Here is a 19,218-nt window from a genome sequence, read left to right on the forward strand (position 1 = left end):
TCACCTCATGGACAAATTGTATTATTGGATCGCACACGGCCATTCAAGTCAGTGGGTCTGGGGAAAACATCAGACCGCATTGGATTGACACCTGAGTGCGGTATGATTTCCTCGGACTGACAGAATGGAGAAAATAGAGAAATGTATTCCTTTTTTTTTTTTTAATTCTCCATATTTGAGAAAATTGAATCACACTCTCATCACACTCTACTCAAATTCCGGTCAGAGTCTGATCAGAGTGTCATACGCATTATTGGACTGATTTTCTCAGATGTGGAGAAAGCTACCCCTAAAATGAATAATTTCTCATACCTAGGCTAGATGCACACATTGGTTTGTTACAGTCTGAGCTCGAACCGTGATGCACTAAGCTGCCGCTGGTCTCCTAATCTGAACTACGCAGCCTCAGAGGCATAAATCTGTGAATATATACAATTGGATGAGTGAATTTGGCCTCAACTGTTCTAGTCAGATGAAGGAGCGCAACATCTTAGATAATTTCGGTCAGCCTCTGGTTAAGCTTCAGAGGAGACTTTAGTATTGATGTATATAGTAAATGTGATCAGATGATCGCAGGTTCATGTGCCCTGTGGGGACTAAGAAATACAGTAAAAAGAAGGGTTTTACAAATATATTAAAAATCTTAAAAAAAAAAGATCTAAAGATCTAAAAAATATACATTTATGCTGTTACCGCTTCTATAAAAGTCCAATCTATCAAAATATAAAATGAGTTAACCAATTAGTAAACACCGTCAACAGAAACAAAAAAATAGAAAACTTCAAATTGCACTTTTCTTTGGCTGCCATGTCTCCAGAAAATATAGTTGGAAGCAATCAAAATTTCATATCTATCCCAAAATGGGATCAATAAAAAAAGTCTCATACCCTGCAAAAAATAAGCCCACACGCAGCCCCCGTCAACCCCAAAAATCAAAACTTTACAGGTCTTGAAAAAATGAGAACACAATCAAATTTTGTTTACAATTTTTTTTTTCACCACTAAAATAATAAGAAAAATCTAGACAAGTTTGGTAACACTGTAATCATACTGACCTGTAGAATCCTATTGCCAAGTCATTTTTACCATACAATATACACCTTAAAAACAATTTCCAAAGAACAATGCTTGATCTGCATATTTTTTGGGGGAAAATTGTTTCCCGTTTTCCAGTACACTGTGTGGTAAAATTAATGGTGTTGTTCAAAAGTACAATTTGCCCCACAAAAAAAAGAGTCATCCTAAAGGCAGAGAGCCTGATTCCAGTGATGTCACTTATTGGGCTGTGTACTGTAGTTTCAATACTATCAGCATTTTGCCAACAGGAGATTATTACTGCAGGACTAGGTCTTGCGTGCAGTTCAGTCCGGCTAATCTGTTTAAACCTGCCCCCACCCCTCAGTGTAGTATACAGGAAGCTGCTAATTTGCATGCTGACCACTGCTACATACAGTGAGGGGAAAAAAGTATTTGATCCCTTGCTGATTTTGTAAGTTTGACACTGACAAAGACATGAACAGTCTATAATTTTAAGGGTAAGTTAATTTTAACATTGAGAGATAGAATATCAAAAATAAAATCCAGAAAGTCGCATTGTATAAATTATATAAATTTACTAGCTGAAGAGCCCAGCGCTGCCCGGGCATAGTAACTAACTGTGGTTAGTTATAGCAAATTATTATTATCCTCCATCCCATAGTCCCATGCCCATATACCCATCATGCATATCCGCCATCCCATAGTCCCGTGCCCATATACCCATCATACATATCCTCCATCCCATAGTCGAGTGCCCATATACCCATCACACATCCTCCATCCCATAGTCCCATGCCCATATACCCATCATACATATTCTCCATCCCATAGTCCCATGCCCATATACCCATCATACATATCCTCCATCCCATAGTTCAGTGCCCATATACCCATCACACATCCTCCATCCCATAGTCCCGTGCCCATATACCCATCATACATATCCGCCATCTCATAGTCCCGTGCCCATATACCCGTCATACATATCCTCCATCCCATAGTCCAATGCCCATATACCCGTCATACATATCCTCCATCCCATAGTCAACCATTATGACATCATAATGAGCGGCGGCAGGGCTTGCAACCTATGATGACATCAGCGTCGCCATGGCAACCATTGTGACATCATAATGAGGGGCGGGGCTTGATACGCACACACTGCTTCCCCAGTATGCAAATAGGGGCATTATGACATCATAATGAGGGGCGGGGCTTGACATGCACACACTTTTTTCCCCAGTATGTAGACAGGGGCAAAATTGTTTGGTGAATTGGAACGCGCGGGGTTGAAATTTCGCCTCACAACATAGCTTAAGACGCTCTCGGGGTCCAGACGTGCGACTGTGCCAAATTTTGTGGCTGTAGCTGCGACGGTGCGGATGCCTATCCCGGACATACACACATATATATACACACACACACATATATACACACACACACACACACACATACATACATACATACATACATACATACATACATATACACACACACTTTGAGCTTTATATATTAGATTTGCATTTTGCAGTGAGACATAAGTATTTGATCCCCTACCAACCATTAAGAGTTCTGGCTCCTAAAGATCAGTTAGACGCTCCGAATGAACACATTACCTGCATTATAGACAGCTGTCTTACATAGTCCTCTTTATAAAAGACTCCTGTCCACAGACTCAGTCAGTCAGACTCTAACCTCTACAATATGGGCAAGACCAAAGCGCTTTATATGGATGTCAGGGACAAGATCATAGACCTGCACAAAGCTGGAATGGGCTACAAAACCGTAAGTAAGACGCTGGGTGAGAAGGAGACAACTATTGGTGCAATAGTAAGAAAATGGAAGAAATACAAAATGACTGTCAATCAACATCAATCTGGGGCACCATGCAAAATCCCACCTTGTGGGGTATCCTTGATCATGCGGAAGGTGAGAGATCAGCCTAAAACTACACGGGGGAAATTTGTTAATGATCTCAAGGCAGCTGGGACCACATTCACCAAGAAAACCATTGGAAACATATTACGCCGTAAACGTTTAAAATCCTGCAGGGCCCCCAAGGTCCCCCTGCTCAAGAAGGCCCATGTGCAGGCCCATCTGAAATTTGCCAATGAACATCTGAATGATTCTGTGACTGATTGGGAGAAGGTGCTGTAGTCACATGAGACAAAAATTGAGCTTTTTGGCATTAACTCTCCGTGTTTGGAGGAAGAGAAATGCTATGACCCAAAGAACACCACTGTCAAGCATGGAGGTGGAAACATTATGTTTTGGGGGTGTTTCTCTGCTAAGGGCACAGGACTACTTCACCGCATCAATGGGAGAATGGATGGAGCAATGTACCGTAAAATCCTAAGTGACAACCTCCTTCCCTCCGCCAGGACATTAAAGGACATTAAAAATGGGTCATGGCTGGGTCTTCCAGCAAGACAATGACCCAAAGCATACAGCCAAGGCAACAAAGGAGTGGCTCAACAAGAAGCACATTAAGGTAATGCAGTGGCCTAGCCAGTCTTCAGACCTTAATCCCATAGAAAACTTATGGAGGGAGTTGAAGCAAGTCCAGTAGGTGATGCATCTCTGAAATCAGGCGCTCAGTCCCTACATCATGCTTCTGTCCGATTACATGGTAGAAACCTGCTGACAGATTCCCTTTAATACACTTCAAAATAGCCTGTCTTTCTCGTAGCGAAACCTTCCAGAATGTAAGGACCTGACGTGCATAGTGGGAATCTGCAACCCTCTGTGGCTGTGATGAGAAATCTTTCAAGATCTCGCTCGTTACAGTAATCCGACGATGCCGGGTAATTTATTAAAGCCGTTGCCAAACGTTAATTGCTTTTAAGTTACTGTTCGGTAACGGCGCTAGATTAGTGGAAAGGGAGCAATTTCACTCTTTGACATTGAGAGCAGCCATGTAGGATTATGGGATCCCGCTATACATGCCATTATCACACAACCCAGACTTTACGCGAATGTCGGGCTCTTTCAGGAGACATTTAGAACCTTTCTCGGTGGCTACTAGATAATATTTAAACAAATCGCCAATTATTTTGTGTAGCCCCAACCACGTGAGGCATGATGCAAAGCCTGATCACATGATTACGGTCAGTTATATCTTACCTTAATACACCTCAGCATTTTGAATATATATCCCCTACATGTACTTTTTGTCTTTAGGTTTTTTTTCTCCTAAAAACACATGTAATGTCCCTCGTTCCATGCATTCGATGGGCGAAGGACTGTATGAAGGCTGTACGATTAGAAATATATAAGTATACTTTATTATTGCTGTTCTGTGCAATGTTATTCTCATTTATTACAATTCTTATCCTAGGTGCCTGTTAATCTTAGATGACATTTGGGATTCCTGGGTGCTAAAGGCATTTGACATCCAGTGTCGCGTTCTCATTACAAGCAGAGACAGAAGTGTGATTGACACCGTGTCAGGTATGTGTCACTTTAAAAAATGAGCTTGTCATATGTCTGTTGTTCACCGTTTCACTGTAGAATACATGTAGTTATACATAAACCATATGGATGCAGGTAAAAAAAAATATATATTTTTTAACGCCTCTGGGCGGTACATGATTATAATCTCGGTTTTCTTGTTTTTGAAAAATAAACCAATAAAACGTTCAGTTAGCTGCCGGCGGAAGGAGTCTGAAATATTTGATGCAGGCTTCCTTGTCCCACCACCCAAACCTGGTGGACCGGAGCAAAGAAATTGTCAATGACAGCTCGTGCTGGAAAGAGGAATCCCACATAACACTTCTGGGATCCGGGTCAAAGCAGTTTGCAAATTGGCCCTGTTTTATAGGTGACAGACATGCTTTTAGGAATTGCTTTGCTTCCTGAATTTATGTTAAAGGGTGGGGATAAATAAAGTAATAAACATATTCCATGGATAATCATATTATCAGGTATATTATATAATGATTATGCATCAAATTTAGATATTGCTTTATTTAATCACATAATTTTCAGTGCATAGTATGTTTATGGACTAATACCTCCTAATAGAACTGATGGCATGTGGCCTCCTCTCCAGACAGTAGTGTTTATGACATACTATGCGTAGCTATAAGCTCATGAGCTTCCTCCTGGAGTTTCTGTGCAGGGGCTGATTTGTAAGTTAAGGTACCATCACACATAGCGACTCACCAGTGATCCCGACAACGATATCAACATGTCAGGATCGCTGGTGAGTCGCTGTGTGATCACTGGTGAGCTGTCACACAGGCAGCTTCACCAGCGATCAGCACAGCGACGCCGACCGCGCGGCGTCGCTGTGTTCGTTAGTTACCAGCGCGCTGATGCAGGGAGCTGGTAACTAACGTACACATCGGGTATCCAAGGGACGTGCGTCCCTTAGATACCCGATGTGTACGTTATTTACCAGCTCCCTGCATCAGCGCGCTGGTAACGTACACATCGGGTATCTAAGGGACGCCCATCCCTTGGATACCCGATGTGTACATTAGTTACCAGCAGATCGCTGGTCTCCCGCCTGTCACACGCAGCGATGCGTGCTGGCCAGCTGGAGACCAGCGACCAAAGAAAAGTCCAGAGGTTTCCCAGAGCGATCAGCGATACCGGCAGGGGGGCCGTCGCTGATCGCTGTAACACACAGCGATCTCGCTGGTGAGATCGCTGTTGTGTCACAAAACTTGTGACTCAGCAGCGATCTCACTAGCAAGATCGCTATGTGTGACGGGGGTCTTTAGGCACTCTTGGGGCAGCAAATGTATTTCTTCACAAGCTAGTCAGTATGAATGCACGTGGATATATACAGTGGAGGAAATGCTTCCTTGGCTGTTGCCAAGCGACAGCCTCAAAATTTTAATGATTTAGAGATGATCTGCAAGACATTACAGTTTTGTGTTGGGTAGCGGCTAACCATTATAATATGTTTGCCGGTCTCCAGATTCTTTCCGGAAAAATGATGTTGAGGAAGTGAAGGATTGGTGAGTTTGAATTCAGGTACCTGACCCCTCTTGTTCTACCGGTCTATGAGCTGCCTCCAGAGCTGTATGATATTAACGTACACCCCTCTTTCCATGTAGGACACTTAGCTGATCTGAGCAAGCGTTTGTGTATAGGGAAATCTGAAGATTTCTGTTTGACAGACCGCAAAGGTGTATGGTGACTTTGGAGTTTCTGCTTCCTGTTATTAGCAGAAATTCCTTTTGTCTCCTCTGCAAGAAAAAGGATTCTACATGTGACTAACAAAAAATCATCATATTTTTTTCCTTCAGTTATCTTCTTATCAAAATAAAATGTAAAATCATATATTTTTTTTTTCACAAAGGGGTCAAGCTTTTTGTCCATGTGGACAGTGAACTAGAACACAAGAAGGGCCTAGAAATTCTCTCTCTTTTTGTCGACAAGAAAGTGGAAGAGCTGCCGAAAGAGGCTAACCATATCATACAGGAGTCAAAAGGTAGAGTCCTATTTTATGTTTTTGTGTGAAAGAACAAATTGGGCATTATGTCACAAAGTTAAAGAATTGGTCCGTTAGCCATGACATCTCATTACTATTACAACACAAATTAGAAAATAAAAATTGAACTTGAAGATGGTTAACAAGGCAACCAATCCTGATGTTGTGAAATATGGCCCAATATAGAGGTTTTATAATTTCATAGTTTTAAGGTTAAAGGTAGGCTTAAGTCCCATCGCGTTCAACCTATAGTCTATCATGTTGATCCAGAGGAAGACAAAATCCCCATAGGACAGATATTAATAGCTCCATGTTAGGGGAAAAATTCCTTCTCAACTCCATACAGCAATCAGACTTGTTCCCTTGATCAACGCCCCATCACAGAATCTAGTGCCCATAACCTGTAATGTTATATTCATCAAAAAAGGCATCCAGGCCCTCCTCAAATTTTTGTAGTGAATCAACAATTCCAACATCATATGGCAGAGCGTTCCATAGTCTCGCTGCTCTTACAGTAAAGAATCCGCGTCTATGATTATGATTAAACCTTCTTTCTTCTAGACATAGAGGATGCCCCCTTGTCTCGTCACAAGTGTAGGTGTAAAAAGATCATCAGCAACGTCTGTGCTGTTCCCTCATGTATTTGCGCATTGTAATAAGATCAGCCCTAAACCTTTGTATTCCCTTAACCCCTTAGTGGCAGAGCCAATTTGGTACTTAATGACCAAGCTAATTTTTACAATTCTGACCACTGTCACTTTATGAGGTTATAACTCTGGAACGCTTTGATTCTGAGATTGTTTTTTCATGACATAATGCACGTCATGTTAGGCTAGTCTCACATTTGCGTTTTGTGACGCTGCGAAGTCATATTGAAAAATTTTTACCACTAAGGCTAAGTGCACACGTACCGGAACTCTAGCGGAAATTACCGCGACAATTCCGGAATTCCATTCCGCGGGAAAATCGCATTTTAAATTCCCGCGATTTTCCCGCGGAAAAACTAGCATTTTGCAAGCATAATTAGCTTGCAAAATGCTAGCGTTCTCCAAGCGATCTGTAGCATCGCTTGGAGAACTGATTGACAGGTTGGTCACACTCGTCAAACATAGTGTTTGACAAGTGTGACCAACTTTTTACTACTGAGGCCGCCTATGCAGCATCAGTAGTAAAAGATAAAATGTAAAAAAAAATAAAAAATGGTGTTATTCTTACCTTCCGGCGTCCCGCGCAGCCGTTCCCAGTAATCCTTTGCGAAAATGCCCGCGATGACGTCCGTTCTCACGGGATCACGATGTCTCGCGGTAATTCGCGATGACCGCGAGAACAGACGCCATCGCGGGCATTTTCGCAAAGGATTACTGGGACCGGGAGCGTGGAGAGAGGCGGGAAGGCTGCGTGGGACGTCGGAAGGTGAGAATAACAATATTTTTTATTTTAAATTCTATTTTTTACAGGGATATGGTACCCAAAGCCCGGAGGACAGTCTCCTCTCCTCCGGACCGTGGGTACCATCCGCAAATGTTCTGCTTACTTTCCGTATGGTGTGCACAGCCACATGCGGTAAGTAAGCGGAACAATGCATTCCTATGGGTGCGGGATCGCCACGATTCCGCAAATTAATGAGCATGCTGCGGCTTTTACCGCGAAGCGATTCCGCCGCGGTAAAAAACGCAGCATTAGCACAGCATTGCGGAATCCCATAGGAATGCATGGGATGCTTATTTTTCGCGTTTTCGCGGCAAAATCGCGCGGTTAAAACCGCCGCGGAAACGCGAAAAAAACGCCACGTGTGAACTCAGCCTAAAGCTGGTTTCATACTTGTGTTGTGTTGTGCTGCGGATGGCAATCTACTTCCTCCTTTCTTCCTCCGTTAAGCCCCGCCCACTGCCGCACCTTTTTCTTCACCGCCTACATCAGCATGCGTCCTGCATACCCTATCTTTAACATTAGGTATGCAGGCCATGTGGATGTATGCTGACGCATCTGCGTGCGTCGTTTTGATGTGCCCGCCAACCGCAACAAAATGCAACATGTTGCGTTCGGCGCAGCTCGGCGCAGTGTCAAAACAACGCACGCGGATGCGTCAGCATACATCCGCATGGCCTGCATACCCAATGTTAAAGTTAGGTATGCAGGATGCATGCTGACGTAGGCGGAGCTGAAGGAAGAGGTGCAGCAGTGGGTGGGACTTAACGGAGGAAGAAAGGAGGAAGTAGGCTGCCATCCGCAGGACAACACAACACAAGTATGAAACCAGCCTTGGTGGTAAAATTTTTTCAATATGACTTGCGTTTATGAAAAAAATGGAAATTTGGCAAAAGTTTTGCAAGTTTTCAAACTTTTAATTTTTGTGCCCTTAAATCAGAGCGTCATATCGCACAAAATACAGTAGTTAATAAATAACATTTCCCATGTGTCTACTTTACATCAGCACAATTTTGGAAACATAATTTTTTTTTGTTACGATATTATAAGGGTTAAAATTTGACCAGCAATTTTCTCATTTTTCCAACAAAATTTACAAAACCATTTTGTTTAGAAACCAACTCACATTTGAATTGAGTTTGGGGGGTCAATATAACAGAAAATACCCCAAAGAGACACTATTCTAAAAACTGCACTCCTCAAGGTGCTCAAAACCACATTCAAGATGTTTATTAACCCTTCAGGTGCTTCACGAGAACTAAAGCAATGTGGAAGGAAAAAAAATGAACATTTTACTTTTTTCACAAAAAAATTAACTTTAGAAGCAAACTTTTTTATTTTCACAAGGGTATCAGGAGAAACTGGACCACATTATTTGTTGTGAAATTTCTCCTGAGTATGCCGATACCCCGTATGTGGGGGAAAGCCACTATTTGGGCGCATGGCAGGACTCAGAATGGACGGAGCACCGTTTGACTTTTTGAATGCAAAATTGGCTGGAATCAATGGCGGGCACCATGTCGCGTTTGGAACCTCCTAATGTTCCTAACCAGTGGAAACTTCACAATTCTAACTCCAACCCTAACACAGCCCTAACCCCAACACCACAACCCTAACCCCAACACCACAAACCTAGTGCCGGCCAGAAGATCTTGGTGGGCGCACTGCGCATGCGCTCACCGTTTTCTTCCGGAAGAAGACGCCGACAGGGGAATCGCCGAGGGATGCCAGAGGGTCCAGGAACACCGGAGGTAACAAGGGAGGGGGGGTTCTGGGGACCCCATTTCTCTCTCCTCTGATGTGCGAGATCACATCAGAGGAGAGAGAAATTAAATGGGAAAACTGGAGGAGTTGAAGTGGTTTGGGGCGAATCCTTTTTAAAGCCATCTTCCAATTTTCAAAGCCAATCTGATTTTTCTCAGAAACTGCACCAATCTTCTCAATGGATTATGTATCGTAGTTAAGCCCTTTTCAGGTATACAAGTGCTTCTCACTAAACTAGAATATCATCAAAAAGTTAATTTATTTCGGTTCTTCAATACAAAAAGTGAAACTCATATACAGTATTATATAGAGTCAATAATAATAAATTTCTCTTTCCCCCATAACGGCACCACTGAAAGAGGGGATCCGCCCCACGGGGACAGGAAACCTACAGATAAAAAGGTGGTACCTCTCTCCCACATCAGCTGGTTTCCTGTCCCCATAAGGAACCTACGGACTCACCGATCGTCGTTGGATGCCGGGGCCAACCAGTCCGGAGTATGACAGCGGGGGTTCCCTGTCCCGGCTGGGGTGGTGACCAAAGGCGCCACCGCTGGAGGTCAGTGGGCCTCCAGGGTGTGCGGGGGGGGGGAGAGGCGGCACAACACTCCAGAAGACCGCCTCTCCCTGAGTTACATGGCCGGGTGCAGGAGAAGGGCCGCAGGTATACTCTCCAGGGACAGCGGCGCAGGAAGTATCCGGGGAGCCGCGGCGCCACGATGCATCTCTGGGAGCGGAGAGCACACGCAGGCCCGGGGCCGCCGCCGCCCCCGCCACCACCGCAATTCATCTCTGGGACCGAGCTCAGTGCGCACGCGCGGGGGGGGGCGGGACCGAATAACGTCGGCGCCGGGTGCGGCGCAATGCATCCCTGGGAGCCCGGAGTGCCGGGTAGGGGAGGCAGGGGCGGCGTGCACACGGGGAGAAGGAAGAAAAAAAAAAACGCTCCCCCAAGCGGCAGTGGCCGGGAGGGGAGCGGCCATATTTAAAGAAATCACCGGGCAAAAGACAGCTGCATCTCTTGGGAGCATGAGCGAGCCTCCAGAAGAGCAACCGCAGCTATATATGTCCTCCGACACAGGGCACCAGCTGCAGCCGCGGCAATCACCGCAACAATAGCAATGCCGTAAGAAGGATCCCAAGGACCAGCCTCAGCGACACAGTAGCAGCAGCAGCCACTCTGAATCCCATCGCAGTAAAGAGTCCAGTGGGGCAGTGGCCCCAAAAGACAAGGCTTCGGGAGACCCGGTGGCCCCTCCAGATCCGGTATCCTTCTTCGGCTTGGTGGGTAAGTGGACTACGTAAAAGTACAAGCTGTAACTAGGGCCTCCTTCTCTTTTAGGGGAAGAAGTGCACGCAGAAGGCCAACCACAAGACTTAACCACTTTGTAAAGAGGGCTTCCCACGGGGTGGGGGAAAAGGCTCTGCCAAGCATGCATTGATCACACAATTTGTAAAGAATCTCCGAGGTTCACCTCCGACCTTAGGGCCCTAATCAAACACCAGGTAGAAGACACCATTAAAATCCTCCAGGGAAGAAGCAAAAAGCATAGCAAGGCTAAAACCAGGGACCCCGAGTCAGACCTCAGCGATAGGGAGAGCGAACCTTCAACATCAAACTCAGACAGTTCAGCATCCGACTCCTCGTCCTCCGAAGACGGGGGTCGCATCTGTTTCCCTATTGAGGAAACGAATAATTTACTAAAAGCAGTTAGAACCACTATAGGGCTAGTAGACACCAGACCCAAAAGAACTATCCAGGACGCCATGTTCAGCGGGTTGGAACAAAACAAGAGAAGAGCATTCCCCATGAACGAGAAAATCCAAGCACTAATTCAGAGTGAATGGAAAAGACCGGAAAAAAAGGGCATCCTGGCTCCGAAAAGGAAATATCCCTTTGAGGACCCAAGCTGCTCATATTGGGAGAAAGCGCCAAAGGTAGATGTAGCCATAGCAAAAGCCTCGAAAAAATTTGCTCTGCCGTTTGAGGATATGGGAACATTAAAAGATCCCTTGGACAAAAAAGCAGAAACATTCCTAAAAGGTTCCTGGGAGGCAGCCGGAGGAGGACTGAAATTCGCCATAGCTGCCACATGTACAGCGAGAGCTTTGATGGTGTGGTTAGATCAGTTGGAGGACCAACTGAAGAACAAAACCCCAAGAAGTGCGATTTTTAGACTCCGTCCCATTGATGAGAGGAGCGGCGGCCTTTCTAGCGGATGCAAAAGATGAAGAAGAACAGCATCTCATCCGGGTGAAAGATATATAAACATTTATTGTGCTATAGCGGATGCATCTGCAGATTCAATCCGACTGACAGCCAGGGCAGCTTCATTTTCGAATGTGGCAAGGAGAGCACTCTGGCTCAAATGCTGGACGGGGGACCTGCAGACGAAATCCAAACTTTGCTCCATCACCTGTGAAGGTGAATTCCTTGTCGGCCCCACATTGGACGATATCCTGGACAAAGCAGGGGATAAAAAGACGTCTTTCCCCAACCAGTCCAATTTACCCTTCGAACGGTTTCGGAGCAGGAAATTTATCCAGAGAAAGCTGCCTAAAAACTCCCAGGATAAGTGGAAGGACAGAAGAGGAAAAGGAAAAGGGTTCGGGAAGCCAGCGGACAAGAAACAACGCCAATGAAGGTGTCTCCCAGGTAGGAGGAAGGTTGGGCCACTTCTTCCCAACCTGGGAAAAGATATCAAACAGTTCCTGGATCTTAAATGTGGTAAAAACAGGCCTCAAAATAAACTTCCACACCTCACCCAAACCCTCTTTTGTAGTGATCCCGCAGAGACGGTCAGTGGAAGAGCAAGACACAGTCCTCCTGGTGGAGAAATCAGTGATACAAGAAGTCTCCCACGAGGAAAAAGGAGAAGGCTTATATTCCCCTATCTTCCTAAGAAGGAAGCCACGTGGGACATTCAGGACGATAATAAACCTGAAAAAGTTAAACAAGTGCCTGATAGTCCATCCATTCAAAATGGAAACAATAAAATCTGCAGTAAAAATGCTGTTTCCAGCTTGTTACATGACGGTACTCGACTTAAAAGACGTGTACTTTCACGTCCCAATACACATAGACTACCGCCAGTATCTCAGGATAGCAGTCACTATAAGGTGGGAAATAAAGCAGTACCAGTTCAAGGCTCTCCCATTCGGGCTGGCCATCGCTCCGAGAGTCTTCACAAAAATCATAGTGGAAGTCATGGCACATTTAAGAGAACAGGACATACTTATAGTCCCATACTTGGTCGACTTTCTAGCCCTTCTCACTGTAGGGATCAGCTGAACAGGACTAGGTTGGCTGCTAAATCTGCCAAAATCTTGGATGGTCCCGAGCCAAGTGCAAGAGTACCTGGGCATTACCATAGACTCGCTCAGACAAGAGTGTCGTCTCCCAGAAGGGAAAGTGATACACATGAAACAGATAGCGACAGGGGCAAAAACTCACACAGCAACAACACTAAGGAAGGCCATGTCCCTGCTCGGCTCAATGACAGCCTGCATCCCGGCTGTGCAGTGGGCCCAAGCCCACACAAGAAGTCTCCAGTGTGAGATACTGGCCACAGAGGTTTCTCTTCACAGAGATTTAGAAGGGTGGTTAAACATCTCACCCGAAACAGCTCTCACTGCTGTGGTGGACGGCATCATCCAACCTATCCCGGGGGGTGCCTTGGGTATTGCCGATATCTCGAGTCCTTACCACAGATGCAAGCCCCAAGGGGTGGGGGGCTCACCTAGACAACCAGGTAGCATGAGGGGTCTGGACGGAGGACGAAGAAGCAGTTTCCTCAAACATGAATGAGCTCTTAGCGGTAAAACTCCCTCAGGTCCCACCATGTAAGGGTGTTTTCGGACAACCGCACAGTAGTTGCTTACTTGAACCATCAGGGGGGTACAAGATCCCGCGCTCTAAGGGAAGTGACAAAATCAATTTTCCAGTTGGCAGAAGAAAATCTCCGCTCACTGACCGCACTACACATAAAAGGGGCAGACAATGTGACGGCAGACTTCCTAAGTCGCACACAGCTAAGACAGGGGGAGTCGGAGTTGAATCAGAAAATTTTCACTCAGATCACGAAGCTATGGGGGAGACCCAACATAAATCTATTCGCCAACAGGACAAACCGGATGGTGAAAACCTTCTGCTCCATAGACCCCCTCCGGGAACCCGGTAGCCATGGATGCCCTCATGATCCCCTAGCACTTCCCCTTTGCTTATGCATTTCCACCAATAGCCTTAATTCCTTCAGTTCTGAGGAAGATTCGGGAGGACAAAGCAAGGGTAATACTATTATCCCCCTTCTGGCCGAGAAGGACGTGGTTCTCGTGGTTGAGGAGAATGTCCATCTCCGACCCTTGGGTTCTCCCGGATATCCCGAAGTTACTCTCCCAGGGCCCAGTACTGCATCCTCAGGTGGAGAACCTACATATGACGGCCTGGAATTTGAAAGGGCTCTGCTGAGCAGCAGAGGCTTCTCCAAAAATTTAGTGTCCACTCTCCTACGGAGTAGGAAACCGGTAACCACTAAACTGTACGGAAGGATCTGGAGGAATTTCCTCTCAGTATTAAACACCAGGGCAGGGGGGGAGGTACCTCCATCAAAGATCTTAGAGTTCCTGCAGAAGGGCTTAGAGCAAGGGTTAGCTACCAGCACATTGAAAGTTCAGGTGGCGGCACTAGGGGCCCTTTACAACTATGACTTGGCAGGGAACCGTTGGGTGGCCAGGTTCATTAAGGCGGCCGGTAGATCCAGACCTATGCCTTCCCTAAACACTCCTCCCTGGGATCTAAACTTGGTCCTCTCAGCCCTGTCCAAACCTCCCTTTCAACCCTTACAAGAGGCTCCACTAAAACTGATATCACTCAAGACTTCCCTCCTGATAGCCTGAACATCGGCCTGTAGAATCAGTGATATCCAGGCCCTGTCAGCCTTCCCTTCATTTACACAGATCCTAGAGGACAGGGTGGTACTTAGAACAGACCCAGCCTACCTGCCAAAGGTAGCACCCAAATTCCACAAAACTCAGGAAATCTCCCTCCCCTCCTTTTGCCCCAATCCCAGAAACGGGGGAAGAAGTGCTACACACGTTAGATGTGAGAAGATGCCTAATAGAGTTCCTAACGGCCACCAGGGAGTGTAGGAAGGATAGGTCTCTTTTTGTCTGCTTCCAGGGATCAAGAAAGGGGGAAAGGCATCGAAGGGCACGCTGGCGAGGTGGATAAGAGACGCCATCACCTTGTCGTACTCGTCGCAGGGGGCGGACGTCCCAGACAGAATAACGGCCCATTCTACAAGAGCAGTGTCAACTTCCTGGGCAGAGAGAGCAGGCGTCTCCATTGAGCAGATATGTAGAGCCGCCACTTGGTCATCTCCCTCAACTTTCTTTAACCACTATCAGCTGGACCTAGCCACCTCCTCAGATTTATCCTTTGGTAGAAGGGTGCTGGAGGCAGTGGTCCCCCCCCCCCTCCCTAAAAGTCTCTGCAATTCTCTCCGTGGTGCCGTCATGGGGGAAAGAGAAAAGTGTAGTTACTTACCGTTAACGGTATTTCTCTGAGCCTATGACGACACCCGTATATTCCCTCCCTACATGCGTGGGGTGCGCACCTATTGTAAATACAGTTTAGTCAGAAAGTCACGTGGTGTCTCCTCTACGCAGTTTAATAATTATAGGAATTTTCTTTTCTTTTTCTTAAAGTTGTTTTGTTAGTATTAGGCTGAAGTTCCGTTAATGCTCTGTAAAACAACTGATGTGGGAGAGAGGTACCGCCTTTTTATCTGTAGGTTTCCTCTCTCCGTGGTGCCATCATGGGCTCAGAGAAATACCATTAACGGTAAGTAACTACGCTTTTTACTTTTATAGCGCCTACATATTCCGCAGCACTTTACATTTCAGAGGGGACTTAATAGACATTACAGCATAACAATAATCACATAGATCATAACAGATACCAAGAGGAATGAGGGCCCTGCTCGCAAGCTTACAATCTAGGAGGAAAAAAAGGTAGACACGAAAGGTGGGTGGTAACAATTGCCCTGATTGTATGGACCAGCCATAATTTGTGTAACAGTACAGACACAGAGGGCTAATGGATGCATAAAGCATGTGGGAACATGATGCGGGGAACCTGGTTATGGTAAAAACTTTTGGCTGTGCCACACAGGGGTAGATTAGGTTAATGTGCTGAGGCAGTAGGCCACTCTGAATAAATGCATTTTCAGGGCACGCTTAAAATTGTGGGGATTGGGGACTAATCATATTGACCTGGGTAGTGCATTTCAAAGAATTGGAGCAGCACGTGTATAGTCTTGGAGACGGGAATGGGAGGTTCTGATTATTCAGGTCATCAGCAGAACGGAGGGCGCGGGTAGGGTGGTATACTGAAACAAGGGAGGAGATGTAGGGTGGTGCTGAGCCATGAAGAGCTTTATGGGTGAGGGTGATAAGTTTGTACTGGATTCTGGAGTGGATGGGTAGCCAGTGTAATGACTGGCACAAGGTAGAGGCATCGGTGTAACGATTGGCGAGGAATATGATCCTGGCTGCAGCATTCAAGACAGATTGGAGGGGGGAGAGTTTGGTAAGAGGGAGACTGATTAGAAGAGTTTCAATAGTCGAGACGAGAATGAATAAGAGAAACGGTAAGAATTTTTGCGGAGTCAAAAGTAAGAAAAGGTCGAATTCTAGAAATGTTTTTGAGGTGCATATAACAAGAGCGAGCCAGTGATCGTATGTGGGGGGCAAAGGAAAGCTCGGAGTCAAGTATGACCCCAAGACAGCGGACATGTTGCTGGGGAGTAATAGTGGAAGCACACACGGAAATGGCAATGTCGGGTATAGGTACATTTGTAGAGGGAGGAAACACAAGGAGTTCAGTCTTTGACAGGTTCAGTTTCAGATATAGTGAGGACATGATGTTAGACACAGTGTTTAGACAATTGCTGGTGTTTTCTAGAAAGGCAGGCGTGATGTCAGGAGAAGAAGCATATGATTGGGTGTCATCAGCATAGAGATGGTACTGGAAACCAAATCTACTGATTGTTTGACCAATAGGGGCAGTGTACAAAGAGAAGAGGAGGGGGCCTAGGACTGATCCTTGAGGAACCCCAACAGTAAGGGGAAGATGAGAGGAGGAGGAACCAGCAAAAGATACAGTAAAGGAGTGGTCAGAGAGATAGGAGGAGAACCAGGAGAGAAAGGTGTCATTGAGACCAATGGAACGGAGCATAGTGAGGAGGAGCTGATGATCCACAGTGTCGAATGCTACAGAGAGATCCAAGAGAATTAGCATTGAGTAATGACCATTTGATTTAGCTGTTAGATCATTAGAGACTTTAGTGAGGGCAGTTTCAGTAGAGTGTAAAGAGCGGAAACCGGATTGGAGAGGGTCGAGAAGAGAGTTATCAAAGAGATAGCGGATAAGACGGGAGTGGACCAGGCGTTCCAGGAGTTTAGAGATGAAGGGAAGATTAGAGACAGGTCTATAGTTAGCGGCACAGTTTTGATCAAGGAATGGTTTTTTAAGTAGTGGATGTATCTATCATGGCATGCTTAAATGAGGAGGGAAAGATACCAGGAGAGAGAGAGGTTAAATATTTTAGTTAGGTGAGGGGTGACAGCAGGGGAAAGGGGCTGGAGTAGATGTGACGGAAATGGGTCACTGGTGCAAGTAGTTGGGCTAGAAAATGCAAGGAGCCTGCTTACTTCTTCTGTGACTGGTTTAAAATCAGAGAGTGAGCTAGATGCAGTGGGGGAGGGAGGACAGTGCATGGTATGAGGTGTTTGCGAGATAATTTCCTGTCGGATCTGGTCAATTTTTTCTTTGAAGTAATTTGCCAGATCGTCAGCTCGATGCTCCGTGGTTGGGGCCTGTACTTTTGGGTTGAGTAGAGAATGAAAAGCGTCAAAGACATTTAGGGTTATTGGACAGTGAGGTGATGAGGGTGTTGAGATAGGTTTGTTTTGAGAGGTGAAGGGCAGTATTGTATGTTCGAAGCATAAACTTATAATGGATGTATAGGAGGTGCAAATTCATCCAGGGCACTTTAAAGTGTTTCATTGTAATGCTTCAATGCAGAATCAGGACATGAGAGGGAGGAGATAGGGGCCAATGAAGACTGCAAGTTCTTCATAAGTTTCTGGGTGTTAATGGCCTGTATGTTTCTAGAAGTATGGACAGTGGGGGTGACCTGAACGGCTTGGCAGTTCTTGATAGAGAATGAAAGAAGCTTGTGGTCAGAGAGTGGGAGAGGGGAGTTTGCAAAATCATTCACTGCACAAAGCCGAGAGAAGACCAAGTCGAGGGAGTTTCCTTCTTCATGCGTGGAGAATTAGTAAGCTGTGAAAGGCCAAACGAGGAGAAAGGCCAAACGAGGAGGTTAGTGATAAAAGGTGAGTAGCAGATGGGGAGAGGGGAAGAGCAATGGGGATGTTGAAATCTCCCATGATGAGGGTAGGGATGTCACAGGAGAGAAAATGTGGAAGCCAAGTGGCAAAATGATCCAGGAATTGATGGGAGGGGCCGGGAGGACGATATACCACCGCCACTCGCGTGGAGAAGGGGGTGTAGAGTCTGACGGCATGGACCTCAAAAGAAGGGAAGACAAGTGAGGGTACTTGAGGGATAACTTGAAAGGTACATTTTGGTGATAGGAGCAGACCAACGCCTCCACCTGCTCTATTGTCTAATCTTGGGGTATGAGAGAAGTGTAGTCCACCATATGAAAGGGCAGCAGCAGCGGTAGTGTCTGACTGCTGGATCCAGGTTTCAGTAACAGCCAGAAGGTTACGAGAATTGGAAAGGAAGAAGTCATGAATGAAGGAGAGTTTGTTACACACTGAGCGACAATTCCAAAGGGCACAATTAAGAGAGACAGATGGCATGCAGGGAATATTAATAAAATTAGAGGGGTTTCTGAGTGTAGCAGTTGGGGGGTTTGACTTTCTATAGCATGGGGGACCAGGGTTGGGAGCAATGTCTCCTGCGACTAGGAGAAAGAGGATAGAAAGAGTGAGCAGATGGTTAAGTGATTTGTGAGAGCGTCTCTGATGTTGAATGGTGGGGCTGAATGGATCTGTGCAATTTAGCAATGTGAAAAGAGCGTGAGTGCTATACATAGGAGAGGAAAGGAGTGAGGGGCTGATATGGATGGAGTGTAGAGAGTTAATGGCAGGGCGGTGGATGTGTGTGAATGCAGCAGCCAGGATATAAATTACACAAATGCATATTGTAAATATTTGTTGTAATCCAAATGTACAGGGAAAAGATGTATATAAATGTCTTGCCTGTCTCCTGCCCTGTCTAATTGTCATGTTATAACTGCCTCATACTTTGATAAAATGCACTTCGATTAAATGTGCATAAATGCCCCCCTGCATAAATGCCTTCCTCAAGCTATGTCTATGTATGTGATCTACTTCAAGTGTTTATTTCTGTTAATGATTATGGCTTACAGCCCCAAAAGTCATTATATAAGTAAATTAGAATAATTAACAAAAAGCACATGCAAAGGCTTCCTAAACATTTAGAAAGGTCC

General features: G+C 45.6%; 1 protein-coding gene across 3 annotated transcripts in view; it reads left to right on the plus strand.

Annotated features, from left to right (window-relative positions):
• Nucleotides 1-19,218, plus strand: part of APAF1 (apoptotic peptidase activating factor 1) — a 195,766-nt gene that overhangs the window by 35,011 nt on the left and 141,537 nt on the right. For all 3 annotated transcript variants that reach the window (XM_073556887.1, XM_073556884.1, XM_073556886.1), the window contains exons 6-7: nucleotides 4,376-4,488; nucleotides 6,350-6,481. In XM_073556887.1, coding sequence (XP_073412988.1) covers nucleotides 4,376-4,488; nucleotides 6,350-6,481 — 245 coding nt within the window. The remainder of the gene's footprint in view (nucleotides 1-4,375; nucleotides 4,489-6,349; nucleotides 6,482-19,218) is intronic.

This window comes from Dendrobates tinctorius, unplaced genomic scaffold (assembly GCF_039654945.1).
Source record: "Dendrobates tinctorius isolate UK_male_01 unplaced genomic scaffold, ASM3965494v1 ptg000241l, whole genome shotgun sequence".
In the NCBI taxonomy this organism is placed as follows: Eukaryota; Metazoa; Chordata; class Amphibia; order Anura; family Dendrobatidae; genus Dendrobates; species Dendrobates tinctorius.